The sequence below is a fragment of the Nuphar pumila genome, chromosome 17, assembly GCF_984573655.1.
Source record: "Nuphar pumila chromosome 17, dmNupPumi1.hap1.1, whole genome shotgun sequence".
In the NCBI taxonomy this organism is placed as follows: Eukaryota; Viridiplantae; Streptophyta; class Magnoliopsida; order Nymphaeales; family Nymphaeaceae; genus Nuphar; species Nuphar pumila.
The window spans coordinates 73,781,791-73,805,887 of record NC_143265.1 but is presented as its reverse complement, the minus strand read 5'-3'; the positions used below and the strand labels follow the sequence as shown (position 1 = coordinate 73,805,887).

General features: G+C 36.6%; 1 protein-coding gene across 1 annotated transcript; it reads left to right on the top strand.

The window, feature by feature from the left end:
- LOC149812224 (uncharacterized) lies at window positions 1-23,258 on the top strand. The gene is made up of 7 exons (XM_089993258.1): window positions 1-281; window positions 462-532; window positions 683-716; window positions 860-1,020; window positions 8,734-8,808; window positions 14,250-14,325; window positions 22,978-23,258. The coding sequence occupies exons 1-7, from the start codon at window positions 176-178 to the stop codon at window positions 23,031-23,033; spliced, it is 579 nt and encodes a 192-aa protein (XP_089849384.1). The 5' UTR covers window positions 1-175; the 3' UTR covers window positions 23,034-23,258.
- Window positions 23,259-24,097: the final 839 nt, after the last annotated feature.

Genomic DNA, 24,097 nt, shown 5'->3' with positions numbered 1-24,097 from the left:
CGACCGAAAACAAAGGGTGGGAAACAAAAAAAAACCAGAGGGGGAGAAGGTAGAGAAGAGGGAAAAGAAAAACGAAGAGAAGTTGGGGGTGGGGGAAGAAGATCATCGCAGAGGAAAGGATGGGAAAATAGAGGAATTGTGTTTAGGGCATTGAGGAGAAAAAAAGGGTGATGAGATGACCAGGCGGAAGACGGTGGCTCCGGCGAGGGCCGTGAGGGGCGGCCTTGTTGCACAACGACGTGGCTCCTCTCTCCGTAGTCGCCTTCAAGGCCAACCCGCCGGTATTCAGCTTCCCCCCCCCCCCCCCCCCGTCTCTCTCTGGCAGACTCTTTTGTGTGCTTCTGGCTACTTCCTCTTCTGGTGTCTCATCTTTGTTTCTCTCTTGAAACCCTAAATTCTCTCTCTCTCTCTCTTCTTCTTCTTCTTTATTGTTTGACTAGCTTGTTCCGTTACTAACACAGGTCGAACTCCCACTGGAAGCCCGCGGACTCCAACCACCCCAGCTCCTTCCTCAAGCCCACGTACTCCTCTGGTCTCTCTCTCTCTCGATCTGTGCGTGTGTGTGCGCGTGGTCTCTCTCTCTCTCACTGTGTGTGTGTGTGTGTGTGTGTGTGTGTGTGTGTGTGTGTGTGTGTGTGTGAAGTTTTGAGGTGATTCGTTTTGACGACCTGGTGTGAATCAGGGCAGGACAACTGAGGCTGGAGCTGTTCCTCAAGGTAAGAGCTGTGGCCTAACTCTGTGAGGATTTGATTTGGCCGGAAGAGAGTTTTTGTTTGGAATTTGGTTAACTTCTTCATGATTCTGTGGTGGTGTTGAGTGTTTGGATGGGTGGCTGACGCGTTGTGACTGGATGGTGAAGGCGATGACGCGGGGCCTTCTTCGAGTCAGCCTGATGTGGGCCAAACGGCGCCGGAGAGGAAGAAGCGCCGGTACAGGCCTGGAACTGTTGCGCTACGCGAGATCCGGATGTACCAGAAGTCGTTTAAGCTCCTCATACCTTCGGTGCCCTTCGTTCGAATTGTGAGTTGGGATCCCTCCATCATGTTGCTACTTCTTTTGGTGCATCTTTGAACTTGTTGTTTCGATTTTCTCAAGTTTAGGGGTGGTGTGGTAAGATAGGTTTGAGACTAGAGGTCGTCGTTAGAATTATGAGCCACAACATAAAGCATTTTGGTATGGGGATCAGAATTTCAGAAAAGAAAGGTTGATACTAATTTTAGGTTGATCGGCGAAGAGTCATGCGTGTAAAATGGCTGCATGGGAATAAATGATTCGTTTGTCCAACCCTTTTGTCTATTTGAATGTTGAATCGCGATTCACAGATATATAGTGCCGAGTAGCGTGAAATGATCGGTCTCAACTTGGGGCCTATCCCTAAAATAGGCTAAATTGTCAATGTTTTAAGAAACGAGCGTATTAACTAATGAATCTCTTCATGTTCACATCATGTATTTGTGCAATATTCACTCTTTTTTTTTTGGTTAAACCTTCCATACTGAACCATAATTAGTACAATCTTGGTTGTAGATGCATACTAGATATCGTCCCAATTTCTTTGAAGCCATAGGCGAATGAATATTTTTTAATGATAATAATAAGGAATCCTTTATCATGTCACTACTGATTCTATCTTTGCTTCATATGTTCGAGAACTTTCCCCAATTCTTGAAACTTGCAGCGAATTTATATTTTCTGATGGTGGTTCATCTTTCTCTACTTCGTCATTCAGTGTTTTCCATTTCTGATAATGATTGTGTATTTCTTCTCTTTATTTCTTACAAACTAGCTATGATTTTTGTATAATTACTATTTGGAATATTAGGAGAGACTTGCCTTACGGATCCACTTTTACTTGCAAGATGTTTTCAATTTATGTTATACTAAAATCATTATTTTACAAAAATTATACTTTAGTAGTTACTGGCCAACTCCATTTCCAGAATTTCTGCACCTAGTATTTTCTGGATTCTTTGTCTCTTGCTTCCACTGTTGTCAATAGATCTAACTCGAGAACCCGAGAAAGGTTATGTTTTATAAAAACATGCCTAGAACTTGGTTGGTCAACTACCATTTCTTTACTATACCCTCCTCCACCACTCTTAGAAGCTTTAGAAAGCCTTCACAATACTTGTAAATGAAGACTTATTAGACCCAAACACTTAATAATTTAACTCAAAAACTAAACCCACTTACTATAGATGGGAGGAGGCCACAAACTAAAAGGAGAAACTACCTTCCTTCACCAAAATGATGTGCAGACATATTCTTTCTACTTCGTTTTTTCTTAGAGTGAACGTCAAGGAATGTGTTTGATGCCCCAAGATTTTTGATTCTTCAAACCTTAAAGAACACTCAAAGAAGTGATAAATAATGGTTGGGGTGGTGTTGGGGTTAAAAATTTCCATATCAGATACAAAAAGCTTGACTAATAGAAAAAGGTGTTACAAAAACAAGTCCTTGACATACTTGCATAATCAGGAAGAATCTTATGATATGGACACATAGTATGATGCATGTGATACACCTCAATAGTTTACAATAAGGTTGTAAGTATCGTATTGTTACCCGTATTAGTTAGATGCAAAATAAGATACATATTGTATCGTAAAAAATCATAAATTTTAATAAATTTTTCTGAAAATCCAAAAAATCATGAAAAATTAGAAGAATTAACAAAAATTCTAAAAAAATACAACCATAAAATCACATATGAAATATTTGTCTCTATGTGCTGCATAAGACATCATCAAACATCAACTATCTCACAAGAACAATGCAAAATATTAAATATCTTGCAATTAAGAACATGCCATAAGACACATACTTTCATATTGCATAAACAAAAATATTATGACAATAGTTGCACTCGATTTTCAATCGGTTTTCATTCATTACTTGAGTGCCCCATTGCCATGTTGGATCATCATCTTTGTTGGAGTGAGGAGTTTGATTTCTGCAGATCCAACTTCGCGGTAAGTTGGTGGGAGGTTGCAGAGGTGCAATTCCCCAAGCACATAAGTTGGGGGTTCAGGTGCGCGAGCCCCCGAGGCAGATTTTTTGGGAGGTTAGTTTTACAATTTAACTCACAATAGAGATTTTCTTACCTTAAACCACTTTCTTCAGTGAAAAAATGATGAAAATGCACTCTTACTTCAGCAAATCGCAAAAGCCCTCTATCTTGCGCAGGGGTCGACCCTGAGATTACTCTCATGACTCCTAGGGTGCGTGAATACCCCTTTAATAGGCTTTACACAAACGAGGAAGTCGACCCTCAAGAGGTCTTAAAAATCCAAAAAATAAAAACAAGTTTCGACCTTTGTTAAAGTGTTGTGAAGGTGTATCGTACTATATACCTTGTATCATTCGATACGGCATGATACAGGGCTGTATCGTACAATATATATAATATGAATACGATACACACTTGTATCACGATACAAGTGTGTATCATATTGCTTTTGCCTATATTAACGATATGTATCGTACATACAGTCCGATACTTACAACCAATGTTGTGAATAGTGTTGAGGTGTAGCGAGGCGTAAGACCCGCTCATGAAGCGAGGCGTAAGGCATAAGTTTCATAAAAATATTAAAAAATTGGCGAAATAAAAAAACAACAAAAATAAAGATGCATCATTTATGTACTAATAAACAATCTTCAAGAAAATCACAATAACTAGCAAGAACTACTCTACATATTTGTATAAAGCAATGTTGTACGTATCATACGATACGATACAATACATATTGTTACTATTTAAAATATCGATATGATACGTACTCATATCACGATACGAGTGCGTGTCCTAGATGTGACGTATGTATCATACAATACATGATCAACACTCTTAAAAAATGACCAAATCGTAATTTTTCAGTTTTGAATTTTAAAGACCTCTTGAGGGCCAACTCCTTCATTTGTGTAGAATTCATTAGACATGTATCCACGCTCCCTAAGACTCGTGAGAACGATTTGGGTGCCGATTCATGCATAAGGGAGAGGGATTTTGCGGTTTGCTAAAGTAAAAGTGCATTTCCACCATTTTTTTCACTAAAAGAAGTGGGTTAAGGTAAAAGATCTTTATTATGATTAAAATTACAAAGATACCCCTTTAAAAAAAATTGCACTCAAGGAAGTTGGATCCGCAAAAAGTTGAGATTTATATCAAGGTAGAAATCATGCTCCTCACTTCTCCAATAAAGATGACATCAGATGATCCGACATGGCAATGGGACACTCAAGTAATGAGTGAAAATTGATTGAAAATCGAGTGCTACTATTGCCACAATATTTTTGTTTATGTAATATGAAAGTTTGATTCTTGTGGGATGTTTTTAATTGCAAGATATTTAATATTTTGCATTATTCTTGTGAGATATGCATGCAATATTATCTATGATTCTATATTAGTTGATGTTTGATGATGTCTTATGCAACTCATAGAGACATAAATGATTCACATGTGATTTTATGGTTGTATTTTGTACACTTCATCATTGTTTTATGTGATATGATTTATTTTAGATTTTTTGCTATTTTTTCTGTTTTTTTTTTGAAATTTTTTATTAAAAATTTATGATATTTTACTATAAGATACGTGTAATGATACAATACTTACAACCTTGTAAAGGACAACATAATGCCCATGTAACACATACTCTTATAACATGGCACAACACCCACACCCATGCAGGTGCATCACTTGGACATGACTTCCTTTGTGTCAGGTGAAGTCAACCACACTGAGGTGCATTTCTGTTTAAAAGTAGATTCATTTAACCCTAACCAAGTCCAGTTTGTTATATATTATATTATATATATAAATATATAAATATATAAATATATAAATATATAAATATATAAATATATAAATATATAAATATATAAATATATAAATATATAAATATATAAATATATAAATATATAAATATACACACATACACGTATACACACACACACACCAGTGTGGTGCTATTTTTTTATTGATGAGGAATATCAATTGTAGATTGTTAATTTGATTTATTGCATGATGAATTGATGACATGATAATTGTTTTTATTTCATTAATGTTAAGTTAAAATTGTTAATATATATATATATATATATATATATATATATATATATATATATATATATGTATCGGGAAATGGAAACTTTCCCAATGGAAAACCCTCCCAAACCTTCCTAATGGATGTTTTATTGGATTTTTAGTGTTTTTTTTCAAAATTCCGACCGTACATATGTGATCTATATGCCTGTTTTTATTGGAATCAGTCCTTGGAGCATTTGATTCCGATGAATGGATAGGTTTGTATAAGTTTCAAAATCAATGGAGTACAATTTTCATAAATTTTTGAGGCTTCAAATACAATTTTTTCTATCCAAAATTCATGATCCAAGTGCCGATTTATAGTAAATCAATCATGTTGAACACATCTGTGCAGTCAAAACTTTGAAAAAAACATCAAAAAATTTTCATTGGGGAAGTTTGGGAGGGTTTCCATTGGGGAGGTTTTCATTCCCCTATATATATATCCAAAATTCATGATCCAAGTGTCGATTTATAGTAAATCAATCATGTCGAACACATCTGTGCAGTCAAAACTTTGAAAAAAACACCAAAAAATTTCCATTGGGGAGGTTTTCATTCCCCTATATATATATATATACACCCTCCCTGCACCCCCGCACTCAAGTTTTTTTAAAGTGCCGCATTCGCATCCACACTTGTACCTATGTGACATAGCATAATGCTATATCATCACACGTAGTAAACACAATTACATAATACAAATAGCATGCCGCTCATATAAAGCACAAATAGGCTACAAATCAATGAATTACTAAATCAATATAATTAATTAATTAATTGACAAGAACAAAATAAATTTCTGATTAACAGGCCCGATTGTTCAAGAAGAACAAGGGAAGAAGAAGAACAGAGAGAGAGACGATAATACCTTCTGCTCCTTTTTCTTCTTCTTCCTTCTCCTTCTTTCGGCAGATGGAGAGACGAGAGGGACAACGAGAGCTATGTAGTCAAAAGCGCTAGGCGGTGCCTAGTTGGTAGACCCCTAAAAAGACTAGTCGATACCCCAATTAAAATATAAAAAAGTACAAAAAATATACATAAAAATATGTTTAATTCTTTGACTAATAAAATGTTTTCATTACACAAGTACAAAATTACACATGCTTTCACAAAATATATTAATATACATTACCAAATATATATATATATATATATTTCAATTATTCATAGCATATTCAATATAATCTACAAAATATGCTTTTAACCTTTCATAGAAGCACAATAACACATACATATATAAATAACATATTACATAATTCATAACACTAAACATGCTTTCAGTCTTTTATAGAAAAATTCATCAGAAACAAAGTAACACACACATATATAAATAAATATAATCAATTAAAATTAATTGTGCATGCTTTCAATGTTTCACATAAAAAATCTCAAAAGCAAAGTAGCACACACACACACACACACACACACACACACACACACACACACACACACACACACACACACACACACATATATATATATATATAATAACTAAGCATGTTTTCATGATTTCACATAACAAATCACACAAACACATGTAGGGATGACAGTGGACCGGGGTGGGGGCAGGGGACAAGGTCTCCACCCTCGCTCCGTCTCAAAATTTTGCCCTCCATCTGCGCACAGGTTTTGATTTTAACCTTCACCCTCGGTCCATTCCCCGTTTCATGTCCTCCATAGCCGGTCCAAATGGGGTAAGGCGGGGCCCCGTTTTCCTGGTCCTTCCTCCGCAGCCGCCTTCCGCCGTTAGAGGAAGAAGAGTAAGGAGAGAGGAGAGATTCAAGAGAGGGTTTTATGTTGGGGTTATATATATATATATATATATATATAAAGATTTTATGATATGTATAGGTATAATAATAATTTCCCTAACGAGGATCAGGGCCTGGGTGGTGAGAGGCGAGGCGGGGCAAGAGTAAGTCCATCTCCGCATGGGTTTTGATTTTAACCTTCATCCCCAGGTCCATTCCCCATTTCATGTCCTCCATCCTCGGTCCAATCGAGGCAAGGCGGGGCCCCGTTTTCCCCCGGTCCACTGCCATCCCTAAACACACAGACATATACATAACTATATATACACAAAATATAAATGAGAATAATAAATGACTAAACTGCCTTCGTTCCTAGGTGGAGGCAGCTTAGTTGCTGACTAGGCGCCTTAGTCGGAAAAAATGATACCTTTTAAGGGTTTCCACCTAGGAATTGCAAAGCTTAGGCGTTTTACTTGCGCCTAGACCGACTAGGCGGACTAGTCGGTGCCTAGTCAGGGCTTTTGACTTCATATATATATATATATATAGATAGATAGATAGATAGATAGAGAGAGAGAGAGAGAGAGAGAGAGAGAGAGAGAGAGAGAGAGAGAGAGAGAGAGAGAGAGAGAGAGAGAGAGAGACCTAATTGGGGCCTCCCCTAATTTGGGTCAAATTCGGGCTTTGTCCCCCATTTGATCCAACATCAATGAGGCGCACCTCACTATGAGTCATGCACCTGAGAGCCTATGAGGCGCACGCCTCATGCTGTTTACGCATTTTCTGTGTGCCTCAAGGCATGCTTTTAACAACACTGCTTACAACATTGGTTTACAACCATAAAAAAACTAATTTCGAGGGTGTAATGTATCATGATCCGCTTTAAAAAGCATTGTATCATATGCTATTTTTCTAACATTGAGTACACTCCGGTATATGGTGAGTGATGGCAAACATCTTCATGCTTATGTCATATATTCAGTTCCCATTTATAACTTTTTCTTTTCCTCTTCCTCAAATTTTGTTGATGCTGACTGCAACTGTTGCCGTCATATTTACAGTGACTGATGAAGGTTCTGTTTATGTTTAAATCATATATTTATAATGCCTAAAGTTGTTTTCTTAACATTTCATGCCAAACTGCGCTTGTTATTATCGTAAATACATTGATCAATGGAGAATCTCTTAATTTCTTTTATCACTATTCAAGCATCTTTTGAACTTTTTTGGTTAATCCATCAATATTGATTTGCACTTAATTCAGTCTTGCATATGCTGTGTGGTCTCTAGTTACAAAGACCATAGAGGTTTTGTGCTGCCATTCAGTGTGTGTGTTCATTCTTAGCATGGATTACGACCCATCTTGGTTCTCTAGTCAAGTCTTTGGCAAGTTGAGGTGCTGTCACTAACTGCCATGGTATTCAGCTACAACTTTCCTATTGAAGATGATGTTTGTGGATGTGTTAAAACACTTGCAACCCCCCCTCCCCCTCCCTTCTCTCTCATTTATGATTGGATGATTAATCATTTTGGTTTTCAAATCTGTAAGCACTGTTGCTTGCGCCTCTTTCAATATTTATGTTATGAAAAAGGATTGCTTCCTCAATTCTCCCATTGGAGTGATAAGAAGTCTTTTGTGTACATGTTTCACATTAGCATCAGAATTTTAATCTAGTTATCAATCAATTAAAGTTACACATTTATAGTAACTATTGCATTTTCATATGTTATTATTGTCTTTTTCGGTCTTGTACTCTTGTTGATATTCTCAAATGGTTCTGTGTTCCTATTAGCTTCCAGTTTTGTTGAATGAACTAGTACCTGTTATTTATGCTTGTGCAATCCTGCAAGAACATGGTTAATGGTTGTTGTCTTGTTCAATTTTAGGTGAGAGAGATTGCTGGTTATATTTCAAGAGAACCTTTACGTTTTACTGCTGAGGCATTGATAGCGCTACAGGAGGTATTTTGCAGTAAGCCGTTACTTTCTGTATGAAAAACTGGAGTACATCCATGTGAAAAATGGACATTTGCTTCAAATAAGATAAAAGAAAAAGGGCCTCTAAGTTGGGAAGTCAATATTTGGTTGAATACCTGACTGTTTTATGTATTCTTTGGGGTGGTTGGGCTGTGCTTCGGCTTCAACTTATTGACCTGTCTCTAGGCTTGGCTTGATAGGTAGTTAGACCAAGCTCTGGTCTAGGTGCAAATATTTTTTAGTGGGTGTTGCTAGGCTTGAGCACATATAGTACTTGGCCTAAGCTCAAACTTATAAGATTAGCCTTTGCTTGACTTGGACAAAATTTCTCCTTGACAAAATGGACTGTAATAGGCCCATCCAAACTTGTACTAGCTAGAAGCAATTTCTTTAGATGCCCAAATCTACATAATCTGTATCCTGTTGAAACATTGGCTATTTATAATGTCCATTTATTCAATTTAGAAGACGTGCATGATTGGAGTGCTGGTGTTCTTGGTGTATAGTAAATATGAAGAGTAATCTTGGTTCTCATCTTACTCTTTATTATCCTTTATTCTATTAGGCTTGAAAACCATATCCTTCTCTTTGTCCCTAGCAGTTCCAACATTTGACTATATGCCAAGCCAGCTCTTGGTCCTTCATGGACATCATCATTCTTTTTATTGTTGATATCATGACCTAGAAATATTGTGAAAAATTGAATTTCTTTTTTTTTTAAGAGAAGAGGGCTAAGATATTAATGTATGTAGATCGTTTTCTAAAAACATGCAGATGCACAAACATGCACAGTTGCATGCCTGCATTTATATCTGTGTGCATGTATGTGTGTGAATGTGTTTTTTTGAGCAAAACTTTCTTTATTTTCCTTTTTTGAATTTATTATCTCTTGTTAACAAAATAACCAAGTTTTTCCTAGAAATCCCTCTTTTGGAAGTTTCAGTGAGAAATACCTAATTATTATCTTTCTTTTCTTTTTACTTTTTGTTTATTAATACCTTATGATATTTCTCTTGTCAATTTGGAGCAGTTTGTTGATTTAGTTGCAACATTTACTCATATTGGTTCAATGATGCTTTAACCTGGTGCAAGTGCAAACATTCATTTGTTTGGCAACAATTGTATTTTACATGCAAAAAAAATGACATGTTGAATATTGTATATGACACCATGATGGTCATGTGAAAATATCTTCAAGAATATCAAGTTCAAAGATGACTTGATTCAACCACAAGAATCACAAAGAGAATAAGTGTACAAAGGCACAATGAAACACTCACAAAAGAGCACAAATGCACAAAGGCGTAAAAAATATCTTTTATTGAGAGAGAAAGCACTCCAAAGCTTAAGAATACAATGGGGAAACACCACTTATTTATAGGCTACAATGGGCCAACGTCTATAATGTGGACCCCTCAATCAACAATAAAAAAACAAAAAAAAAGAGAAAATAAAAAGAAAGGAAGAAAAAGAAAAAGCATATTCAAGTGAATATACATGTTACATGTGAAAAGACAGATATACCCTTAGAGGGTATTACAATGAAAAGACAGATATACCCTTAGATCCTAGAATTAAGTGGTGGGCACTGAAAGGAGCTAAACAAGGAATGTTTGTAGAGCAGGTAGTTAAGGAAGCTGATTGGTGTCTCGAGGAGGATTCAGAATCAATGTGGAATAAGATAGCGGGTGGCATGAGAAAAGTGGCTAAGGAGGTATTGGGTGAGTCTAAAGGCGGTGCACCACTAGGTAAGGATACATCATGGTGGAACGAGGATGTCAAATTAGCTATTAAGGTTAAAAGAGAGTGTTATAGAAATCTAAGTAAGAGTCGTGATAATGAGAATTTGGAGAAGTATATGATAGCAAAGAAGGAAGCTAAAAAAGTTGTTCGAAACGCGAGGGCTAAGGTATATAAGGAGGTTTATGACAAGTTGGATACCAAAGAAGGCGAGAAGGATATTTATAGGCTTGCAAAGATGAGAGATAGGAAATCGAAGGATTTGGGTATGGTTAGATGTATCAAAGATGAAACACAAAGGGTTTTAGTCAAAGATGTGGAGATTAAGGAGAGATGGAAAGATTATTTTGATAAGCTATTTAATGATAGTCATGCTCAAGATCTTGGAGACTTCTCCATTCCTTTTTATGAGATAAATCGTGACTTCATGCGCAAGATTCAAAAGAAAGAAATTGCAGAGGCTTTGAAGAAAATGAAATCAAGAAGGGCAGTTGGCCCAGATGGTATACCTATCGAGGCTTGAAAATGCTTGGGAGAGAAAGGTTTAAAATGGTTGACAAATCTTTTTAATTTGATTTGGCGAACAAATAAGATGCCTAATGAGTGGAAGAAGAGTACTTTGGTGCCTTTATATAAGAATAAGGGTGATATACAAGATTGCACAAACTATCGGGGTATAAAACTCATGAGTCATACTATGAAACTTTGGGAGAGGGTGATTGAGTTTAGGTTGAGGAAGGTTGTCACGATATCGGAGAATCAATGTGGTTTTATGCCTGGAAGATCAACTATGGAAGCTATACATCTTCTTAGACAACTTATTGAAAGATATAGAGAGAGGAACAAAGATTTGCATATGGTTTTTATTGATTTAGAGAAGGCATACGATAGAGTACCTAGGGACGTTCTCTGGTGGACGATGATGAAGAAAGGTGTTTCTCTCAAGTACATTAGTATAATTAAAGATATGTATGAAGGAGTAGTAACCAATGTCTGCACTTGTGGAGGGGTGACAACCAATTTTCCGATAACGGTTGGGTTACATCAAGGATCTGCTTTAAGCCCTTTCCTATTTGCGATAGTGATGGATGAGCTTACGAGATCAATTCAAGAAAATGTACCGTGGTGTATGTTGTTTGCTGATGATATTGTTTTGATTGATGAGTCTAGACCTGGGCTTAATGCTAAGTTAGAATTATGGAGACAGACATTGGAAGCTAGAGGTTTTAAGTTGAGTAAGAGTAAGACTGAATATATGGAATGTCGGTTTAGTAAGCAACGAAGTAGTGATGGGAGTGTAGTGAAGCTTGGTGAGCAAGAAATACCGGTGAATGATTATTTCAAATATTTGGGATCCATTATTCAAAAGTATGAAGAAATTGATGGAGATGTAAATCATAGGATAAAGGTTGGGTGGATGAAATGGAAAAATGCAACTGGAGTGTTGTGTGATCGTAGAATGCCATTGCGGTTGAAGGGAAAGTTTTATAGGACGACTATTAGACCCGCTTTACTATATGGTACAGAATGTTGGGCTGCCAAGAGACATCATATTCAAAAAATGAGTGTAGCTGAGATGCAGATGCTTAGATGGATGTGTGGAAATACAATAAAAGATAAGATTCGAAACGAGGAGATACGTAAGAAGGTAGGTGTTGAACCCATTGAAAATAAGATGCGAGAGAATCGTTTACGGTGGTTTGGACATATTCGGCGAAGGCCTAATGATGCTCCAGTTAGAAGGTTGGAAATATGGGAAAATATATTAGTTAAAAGAGGTCGGGGTAGGCCTAGGAAGACATGGATGGAGGTGATAGGAAAGGATATGAATGCTTTGAACCTCTTCGAGGACATGGCATTGGATATAAATGATTGGAGGAGAAGGATTCATGTGGAAGACCCAGAATGATTTTCTTTTTTGGTTCATATCGCCGACCCCAATTGTTTTGGGATGAAGGCGTAGTTGTTGTTGTATATTTACACAAAAAACATATATATGTATGTGCAACTGTGCATTAGACCGAGAGACTACCTCGGCTAGGCCGCCTAGGCTCTGCCTTTGACAACTAAGCAGAGGGGTGAAAGGAGGAGGAAGAAGAAAAAAAATAAGGTAAAAAAGAAAAACAAAAGAAGAAAATGAGAGAATAAAAACAGAAAGCTTTTGGGGCGGGAGGAAGAAAAAATAAAAAAGAAAGAAAAGAGATTTTTTTTTTTAAAACATGGCAATTATGTTCTTGCGGCTTAGGCATGGATAGCCTAGGTAAAAAACAGGGCCCTACCGCCTAAACCCATAAGCCTAGGTGGTAGCCCTAGCCAGCCTAGGCGCAACTTTTGACAACTAAGAATATAAGATAATCACAAGTGCACAAAGATCATATATGAATAAGGAAAAATCATGTATACAAACTCAAATTTACAAAAATATCAAGATACTCATGACCACTAAGAACCGACCACATATAATCTTAATACTTCTCAATTACATTAAGTATCTAGGTTTTACGTAAGATTACGTCAAAGAAAATTAAAACACAAGTCAAGCAAGATCTCATAAGATCACACGTGTGAATAACACAAAACCATTATACAAAATTAAAAAAAGATATCTCAAATCATTTAAAACTATTTAACAAGATTGAAAAAACATTGATGAGTTCAACCAAGTCCAAGATAAGGATAAAAACACAATAAATTTTGAAAAAACAAGAAAACATAAAGAAATTTCAAAGAGCTCAATCATGTGCTTATGATCAACCAAAAAACAAAGAATATTTCAAAAGTGTTCCAAAGGAACAACAAACAACCAATTTTTAATAATAATTTTTAAAAAGCCATAAACAAATGCTTTCTCATACAAAATGCATGAGATAGGCAACAAAAACATTTATAAACAAAGATTTTAAAATACTTACCGGATTAAGATTCTCTTATTTCCACGATCAAAGGATTCCATATTCATCACTAAAAACGAAATACCAAGATGATCATATCTTGGCTTTGATACAATGTAATGAAAGCAAGATGAATACAAAAGAGCCACCAAGGGCATACAATGATGAAAAGAGAGTGCACACGCACAAGTCCACAAAGGGACAATGCACAAGCCAATCAATGGCAAATACAAAAGATGACAAAAGCCACCAATGGACATACAAAATAACGTAAACATAAAATAATAATCTTTTATTGAGTTAGAATGCTTAGAAAAACATTACATAAAATAGGGACAAGAGGTCCGTTTATATACATCTCGAAAAGGGGCCAAGTGTGCCCCATGTAGTTGTTGGGAGCTCCCATCTTTTGACCAAAAATCCCTTACTACAAAAGTAAATGGAAAAAATAAAGAAAACATTAAAGATAGATTTGTTCCTGACCAAGATACCCCTAGAGGTTATAACCTATTACAAATCAATAAACATGATATATATACAACATATCTATATATCTTAACATATGCTTGTGGCATATGTGTCTGTGTATTTATTCTTTCTTCTCTTTTTCTTTAGTGACTGGCTTTTCTTTTAAAGTTCCAGTTAACAACTTGTCTAAGAGCTGAAGGGGTTAATGGATAGACTTGCAGCATGTATGCTCCAAGTCTTATGACTTGTTTTGTAGTTTTGTTTATGTGTACTTGAAGGCTGGAGTCTTCTGATATATGTGCAATAATGCATGACATATGGATGCAGGCAGCAGAAGCAGAGTTGGTGCATTTGTTTGAAGATGGTCAACTATGTGCTATACATGCAAAGCGTGTTACACTTAGTAAGTTGGAAGCACATTTCATGTTTTGCGTTTTTGTATGCTACTGAAAATGGGCACTGATGGCATCAGAATCCTACCTCAGTCTTTTTCCATGGATATTGTCTTGTTTTGAGCTACGGCTTATGGTTCCAGTTATTGTGGTAATTGGTGGTTTGATAGTCTAGGTCTGTGCACTTTTATTTTGTGCCACCTGTTCAACTGGAAGGCATAGATTTTTGCAAATTGTGGATGTTCTTGTAATGAAGTGCCAAATGAGAGAGGCGAAATCTCCAAGAGAAAGCACGGAAGCACGCACATACACAAGAGGCCACTAATGGGCAAAATAAACCACAAAAAGTGGTCAAACACACAAAGAGGTAAAAAAATATATTTCACTCATAAAATGCTTCATAAAAAGCTTGAAGAATACATGGGGCCATGCCCCTTATTTATACACAACAAGGGACCCAAGGAGGGGCTCCCATACAGTCGTTGGAGCCCCTTCAACAGTCATATTTATGACCGTTTGAGGGGTCCAACGACTCTATGTGGACCCCTCTCAAACAATAAAAAAGAAAAACTAAAAAAGTAAAAAAGGAAAAAGAATAAAAGGAAAAAGTAAAAGAAAGCATATCTAGGATATGCGCGTACAAGTGAAATGACAGAATTACCCCTATCGGGTATTACAAAATAAATATATATATTTATATTATGTAGATAGACACATAGACATATATATGATAATATATATGTGTCGTAATATATATATATATACACACACACATCATATTTTAACACCCCCCCCTCAAACACACGGTGAAATCACCGAGAGTTTGCTAAGGAGGAAGTAGAAGCGAGGCGATGGCAAAGCTTTGGTGAAGAAGTCCGCCAACTGATATTCGGTGGTGCCTCGTAAGAACTCATCACGAACATAATGACAGTCCATCTCAATGTGCTTTGTTTGTTCATGAAAGGTGTGATTGCTAGCAATATAGATAGAGCTCTTGTTGTCGCAACACAACTTTGAAGGGGTTGAGAATGAAACACCCATATCTTTAAGTAAGCTTCTTAACCATACAATCTCAGTTGTGGTAGTGGCCATCACACGATATTCTGCTTCGGTAGACGAGAGAGAGAGACTTTATGCTGCTTCTTACACCTCCAGGAGATAAGTGACTCACCAAGAAACACACAATAACCTGTGGTAGAAATACGATCATCGGGGTTACCGCCCCAATCAGAGTCAGTGTACGCAAGTAAAGTAAGAGGTGAAGAAGAGGATAAGAATACTCCCTTAGTTATGGAATTTTTTAAGTATTTGATAATCCGCATTACTGCTGCCATGTGAATAGTAGAAGGAGCAGTCTGAAATTGGCTTGCACTATGAAGTGCATGTGAAATGTCAGGCCTGGTGATAGATAAATATGTTAGAGATCCAATCAATTGACGGTAAGGCGTGGGGTCTGCTAAAGGAGTGCTATCACTGACTCTCATCTTGGCGTTGATCACTTCTGGAGTCTCCACCCTTTTGTCATCTGTCAGGCCAGACCTAGCAATAATGTCAGATGCAAGCTTCATCTGAGATAGGACATACCCCTTGGGGGAGTATGCAACTTCAATTCCTAAGAAATACCTTAGAAAACCCAGGTCAGACATATCAAAATTTTTCTTAAGAATATTTTTAATAAGGTCAATACCTTTCTTATCATTACCTGTGATAATCATGTCATCAACATATAGCAACAAAATTGTTATGTATTCATTAGAAGATTTAACAAACAAAGCAGTATATGTGTAACATGAGGAAAAACCATTATCAAGAACTACTTTGCTAAAAGATCATACCAAGCTTTTGGTGCTTGTTTAAGACCATAGAGAGCTTTGTTCAATTTTAGAATATTTTCTTTCCCAATTTCAAGACCCGACGGAGGGTCTATAAGAACTTCTTCACACAAAGTTCCATTTAGGAACACATTTTTAACATCAAGTTGATATATCGGCCATTGTTTGATGGAGGCTAAAACAATTAAGGTTCGTACACTAGTCATTCTGGCTACAGGAGCAAAGGTTTCTTCATAATCAATCCCATATTCTTGGGCGTAGCCTTTTGCAACCAAGCGAGCTTTGTATCTTTATAGAGACCCATCACATTTGGTTTTGACTTTATATACCCATCTACACCCAATTGCCTTTTTTCCTAAAAGTTGAGGAATAATGCTTCAGGTTTGGGCTTTGTTAAGAGCCTCTAATTCGATTTTCATAGCTTCAATCCAATGTGGATGATCTTTAGCTTCCTTGAATGAGTTAGGCTTATGATACAAATGTATTAACATGAGACAAGTCCTATAATTCAGAGAAAAGGATTCATAAGACACAAATTTTTGTGGTGGCCTACTAGTACGAGAAGATCTCCTAGGTGGATTGTTGTCAATAGATTCTTCTAAAGAGAAGTCTTGAGAGTATCTATCAATAGCAGGTTGATGTTCATTTCCTAACCGCCGGGTATATACATTTATATCATTAAGGTTTTCATTTTGGGAAATATTATCATATTGTGGTATATCATTATAATGTAAGATGCCATCACAAGTAGTATCACAAATAATTGCCTCAGGGGACTCAATTCTAGGAGTTAAGTCAAATAGAAAAGAATAATCAATGTCTTCCCTAGATGTGTGGATATCGAAATCATTTTGTTCTTCAATAAAGTTTACATTTCTAGACACATACAGATTGTTGTTTCGAATATCATAGCATCTATAACCCTTTTGATTCTCACCATGGCCAATGAACACACATTCAAGAGCTTTAGTTGACAATTTATCTTGTCCTTGACTAAGTACAAAACATTTGCATCCAAAGATTCTTAGTCTATTAAAATTTGGAGTAATTTTAAATAATTTTTCAAAAGGTGAAACATTTTTTAAAGAAGAAGAGGGCATACGATTTATAAGATATGTTGCGGCAAGAAGAGCTTCAGCCCAAAAGTTTTTAGGAACATTTTTAGACACAAGAAGAGTTCTTGTGGTTTCGATTAAATGTCTATGTTTTCTTTCTGCAAGACCATTTTGTTGCGGAGTTTTAGGACAAGATCGTTGGTGCAAAATTCCATTTGTTTTAAAATAATTCTGAAAATCTTTAGACATGTACTCACCTCCTGAGTCAGATCTAAATATGGCTATATTGTGTTGAAATTGATTTAAAAAGAACGTGAAATTCTTTAAAATTAGTAAAGACATCGGATTTATTCTTAATAATGTAAACCCATGTGTATCTAGTAAAGTCATCAATAAAAGAAACATAGTAAGAATAGCCCCCTTTGGACATAACGGGTGTCGGTCCCCATACATCGGAATACACAAGTTCAAAAGGCCTTTTTGACACGAAATTACTATGTGAATATGGAAGAAAGTGAATTTTCCCAATAATACAATCATTGCATGTAAATGTATTTGTATTACAAATTTTTTCCAAAAACGGAAAGATGTACAACTTGGAAATACTAGGGTGTCCAAGTCTCTTATGCCAAGTCTCAATATCTTTAGATTGAACATGATTACAAAATGATTTGGATGACAAAGACAAAAAATCCATATAATAAAGGTCCCATTTTCTATGGCCTTGCCCAATCCGCTTCCCGGACCGGAGATCCTGCACATAGCAATGAGTTGGTGAAAAAAAGACATTACACTCAAAATCGGTAATTTGAGAAACGGAAAAAAGATTTAGATTAAGTTTTGGAATAATTCGGATTTTGGGAACAAAAAATTCTTTGTTTTGGTCATAAGTTTTCTCAAGATTTTCAATGCCTTCAACATTCAAGGATGTTCTATCGGCGGTGGATACATATGATTTGAATTTATTGAGACTTGATTTTGGCAAAAGTGATGCATTTGGAGTCATGTGGAAAGAGGCACCCGAGTCAAGAATCCAAGAAGTCATACCTGGAAAGGAGGAGATGGCAGCACCGGAAGTGGAAGGTGAAGAGGATGATGTAGAGGAGTTCATCTTTATAAATTGTTGAAGAGTTTCGGTTAGATGAGCGATGGACTCCTTTATGTCACCATCCTTCTTTGAATCTTCATTGATGATTGGAGGAGTTTCACCCACGGAAGCCACCTTCTTTTTGAATTTAGGGCAATCCGGACGAATATGACTCGATTCATTACAATTATGACAAATGATTTTTCTTCTTCCACCACCATTATTCTTCCAAAAAATGTGGTGGTTTATATGATCTTACATTGTTGCCGGGTCTAGACATGGCATGTACTTCATCAACATCTCTTTTCAAGGCCAAACGAGTTTCTTCTTGACATAAGTCGGCCAAAATGTGACTTAGAGGAGTAGAGGCCCTATGAAGAAGAGATCCTCTAAGTTGCTCAAATTCGGGACGAAGCCCATGAATAAATTGAAAGATCCTCTCTTTTTCCATTTGCTCTTGTCTCATGGCAATAATACTTCCTTCCCATTGCGGTTCGAGAAGAACAAACTCATCCCATAAAGATGATAGAGCACTATAGTAGTCCCTAATACTCATATCACCTTGCTTGGTAGCTCTTACCTTTTCTTGTAGAAAAAAATGCCTAGCAAGGTCTCTTTGGGTGTATATGTCTTTCATAAAAAACCAAACTTCATTAGCCTTCTTGAATTTTGCAAGATTTGCACAAATCGACATTATTCATGAACCATACTGAGATTTTGGTATGCTCACTTTCCCAATCTTCCATTTTAGAAGAGTAATCAAGAATAGCCTTTTCTTTTTCTTCTTCGTTCAATGTTTTTTCCTTATCTCTTTCAAACTTAGTTAACTTCAATTGTGGTTCCGGAATGGTTCTACATACGTAACCCCAAAGTTTTTTACCTTTGAAATTATTTTCCATAGCGGCCGCCCACATGCGGTAATTGGTCCCATCCAATTTGAATGAGAGATCGTTTTTTGCATCTTTGTTGGCCATTTATAGAAAAAGAATTTTGAAGACAAGAGAGAGGAGAGATATTACTTGTCAAGAGAGGATCCGATGAAGCCTTTCCAACCAAGGCTCTGATACCATGTAATGAAGTGCCAAATGAGAGAGGCGAAATCTCCAAGAGAAAGCACAGAAGCACGCACATACACAAGAGGCCACTAATGGGCAAAATAAACCACAAAAAGTGGTCAAACACACAAAGAGGTAAAAAAATATATTTCACTCATAAAATGCTTCATAAGAAGCTTGAAGAATACATGGGGCCATGCCCCTTATTTATACACAGCAAGGGACCGAAGGAGGGGCTCCCATAGAGTCGTTGGAGCCCCTCCAACGGTCATATTTATGACTGTTGGAGGGGTCCAACGACTCTATGTGGACCCATCTCAAACAATAAAAAAGAAAAAAAGCAAAAAGTAAAAGAAAGCATATGCGTGTACAAGTGAAATGACAGAATTACCCCTATCAGGTATTACAAAATATATATATATATATATTTATATATGTAGATAGACACATAGACATATATATGATAATATATATGTGTATGTGTCGTAATCTCTCTCTCTCTCTCTCTCTATATATATATATATATACATCATATTTTAACAGTTCTCTATGCAAATCAAGCTGTTAGATTTTTCTTTTCTTTTCGTAACTGGGTGAATGACTTAGCAGAGTGCTTGGTTCAATGATGGTTGCATCAAACAAGAATGTGGCAATGTGATTTTACCGAGTAAAGGCATTGGTTTGAAATGTTTATTTAAATGCCTTGTGCTATGTGGAAAGGCATTGGATCTCGATCTAGCTCTTCCAGAGTGATGCCACAGGCCAAATTTGATATGGCTATTCTGATTTGGGATGTGTCTACTTCATAGGGAGCCACAATTTAATATTGTTTAGACACTGGCATGAATGCTATACATGGCATGCCATTTGTTGGACATTGTTAACACCATCCATGCATTTTCATTCATACTTCTTTTTATTGATGTTAAGTGCTGTGCTTGTTAGTGATTGCTGTGTTATTTTCTGTAGTTCACCATTTTTGACATTGCTCATGTTTTTTCACAAATTTGAATTGTTAGTTTAGACCATTTTTGTTTTTCTTTAACTTTTTCTTTTTGAGTCCCAACTATGCCGACTAGTCCTGCCTAAGTGCCAAGTAAGGCTTTTAGGGGACTTGGTGCCTAGTCACCGACCAGTGCTTTTAATCTCTTTATTTTACCTTGGGTGTTCCTTTTGACTGCTCTATTAATGCTTCTTTAACATCTACCTACATTAACTTTCCTAAGGTCCGAGTTAAACTAACTATGGGAAACTTTTTGGTGTGGAAGGGGGCTATAGTATCCTATATTCAATGTATGAAGTTATCTCATGATCTTAATGGGATTTCTCCTCTAGAATATGTTCCTAATGCTGAAACAAAAAAAAGGATCTTCTGAGACATTCATATCCCTAATCCTGCATGAGGTTTGTCTTGTTAAGGACCAAGTCTCATAGGCTGGATTAATTCCACTTTATCTGATGAGATTCTTGCACAAGGGATTGATATACCTACAATATCAAAGTTATGGAAAGAGTTGCACAATTCTGTCCAAGCAAATGTGATGAATTGCAAGAAAGATGAGAAGTTGGTTTTTGAATATTTCAACAAAATTCATCATATATATGATCAACTGACCATAATACAATAGTTAGTCACAGATTATGATAAGGTTTATTATGCATTATGAGGTCTTGAAGCTGAGTGCAGGAGTTTTGCTATTAGGCTTATGTTTACACCTCGTCACCCAATCTTCATCAAGTTGCACCTCTCTTTAGCATAAAAGCCCATTTTAGAAAAGAATAAATATAGTGTTGCAACCAATAGCCAAGATGGGCTGTTCATAAACCACGTCTAATTGTGATGGCCAAGGTAGAGGAAGAGCTCCCTTTGGCAATAATGCCTATGAGGATAATTGTGGTTTCAAAATTATATTTTTACAGACCGTAGTAATGGCATTCCTGGGCGGTGGTTTTGTGTAGTGGCAACTTCAATAACAAAGCTGGTTCTAGTCTGTTTCTTTCTCTGGAAACATATCACAGAGGAAATATTGATGTTTGCCAGTGTTCTAGACACGTGGGTGTTGTAGTTCATAGTAAGGGTACCCTACTAGCTACAGTTCCAGCTCTGTGAATGTGATGCAGACCACTCACAGTGAAGATAAAGTTTCAACTGAGTGCTTTCTTGAGGGCTTGGCCTTGACTTTTCCTGCAGAGTGGTATGTGGATAGTGGAGTTGCCAATCATGTGACTGGAAATTCCAAGTTGTTCCTGAACCATGTCTCTTGTCGAGGCAGAAGCACCGTTATTACTGGTGATATCATAATGCATCCCATCAGTCATATAGGTGTTGTAAACCTTGAAGTCTCTGAAGGTCTCATTACCATTTGTATTGTGGTTTGGTGACCAATTTCCATGTAAATCTGATTTTGGTGTCTCAAATGGCCGATGAAAATAATGTCTTTGTTATTTATCCCTAATTATATTTTCTTGAAGGACTTCTTAACGGATCACATGTGTAATGCAATAATCCAGTGAAGAAGCTTCAGATTTTGGCATTAACAAAAGTAGATAGTGTTGATGCTTTACACTATAGATTGGCCGATTGTGGTAGGAGCCTATGTCTTTTCTTTGTAATAGGGGATTCATTTCCAAACATATTGATTTATCATTTGATTTGTTATATATGGCGTCAGTTGGGTAGACATGTTTATTTGCCATTTTCTTCTTGTAATAAAAGATCTTTTTCATTCTTAAATTGATTCATACTGATGTTTGGGGTCCCGCACCTTTACATTCTTCCTGAGTCTGGCTATTATGCGTATTTGTGAATGCCTATTTCAGATATACATATATATTTTTCTTCAAACATAAATCCAAGTCTTTAAGCCTTTTATGAGATTCAAAACATATTTTGAAAAGCATTATGTTGGTAAGATTCTTTGCCTTTTAATGATGGAGGGAGTGAGTACTCTACACTTGTCTTCCAACACTAGTTGAAGCACAGTGGTGTACCACAAATTTGTTATCCCCAGAAGAAATCTTTTGATCCTCTTATCTCTTATTTCTCCTCCCCCTCTGGTCCGCATCCACCTATCTTGCCAGCTGACCATTCCGCACCCTGAATATTGAACCACATCTACAAAGGTTGGTCTCATCATGGTGGTCATATACAAACATCATATTTCCTGTTGTAGATGGATTGGTATCCAAACTGTGTGAATGGGTACTTGAAGTGTCAAGGTACCCACAATAAGGTATTTGCATTTGGTTCATGATTTTGTGCCATTTTTAATTCTCTATTGTGGTCTCTTCATCATTTCTTGTTGAAATGTTTCTAGATAGTTGTGGGAAATATATTTTCATCCAGCAATGTTTAATGTTGGACTTCAGACTCTTTCTTTGAGATTCCTGTTGAATTAGTGCTGGATGGACTTTGTGCATAGATCACATAAAGTATATTATCATTTGCCAACCAGAATGTTAAAGTTGAACTCTGGTTTCATTTATAATATGTGCAGAACTTTCGTGTTGGGAAGCCATTATTTGACATTTTCAGGATCATGCAACTGTTTTTATTAACCATTTTGGCTTCCAATTATGTCTTTCTACATCCTGCTCAAAATTTTAGCATTAACTTTGTTCATTTGTTTTCTAGTGGTAAAGGATTGGCAGCTTGCACGCCGGCTTGGTGGGAAAACAAGGCCATGGTGAGAGATGCCAGTTTGTAATTTGTATGTGAATTCTTTGATCAATGGAAAATAGCTTTCTCATATTTGTTGCTTAGTGATTGACATGTTCCTCATTGAGGAGGACTTGAGTTATAAACTATAGAATGTTAGTCTTCATAGTCAAGTAGCAGCTTTGAAGTGCATATTCATCAAAACTTGTATTATTTTGATAACAATGGTGTGGTTTAACCTATTTTCATCATCCTAAGAAGGGTGGCATTCATGTTCAGGGCTTTCGGCTCCAACTGTTGTGTGGTATAACCTTTTATCAGATGCTCTTTTGCGATATTTGTATTTTTCTCAAAGAAGCCGGAATCTTATGTTGTTTGGATCAAAATTTATAGTTTTTTGAACCAAGCTCTTTGGCCAAATAACCCTTTCTTTGCCTAGTTTTTTGAGAAATTGATTTTGGAGGGAAAGTCTACTGTATGAAAAATATCTAGTCCCACATTGAACATTTTTTGAGAAACACATTGGTTTTAAAATGTATAGAGTCGACTTGTAGGGCAAGGCCCTCAAGGAGCTTGTCAATTCAACTTTAGATTTGGATTTGGATTTGACTTTAGCTTTGGACTTGGATTCAGCCCGACTCGGCTCGGTCCAGTTCAGTATGGTCTTGGTCCTGGTTTGAGCAATCTTTTTCACTTCTTTTTGGACAATTTTGTACCTCATGAAATCTCTTAAAATAACTTTTAATATTACCAAATCAGTTTTGGAGGTTGACCATTGTAATCAAAGGTCATTTTTTACCTTTCTTGGGAGCGACACTTGGCCTTAAAGGCTAGCATCAATGTCTTGGCATGTTGGGAAGATGAGTGGGTGCATGAGTCTTGTTTGGGTGGTCATTTGAGGCCTTAAATGGGTGCATGTTACTCGTTTGGCCTTTATGGGTCCATGCAAACAGTCTTCTAGACCGTTATGTTGGGGTTTATGTAAACCCTAACTACCTCAGGTTATTCCATTAGCTAGCTTAACCCTTCTCTACCCTATCTTTGTGCTCTCACTCTCTCTCTCTCTCTGTTATTCTTCTTGAAGTTGTTCAGGGTA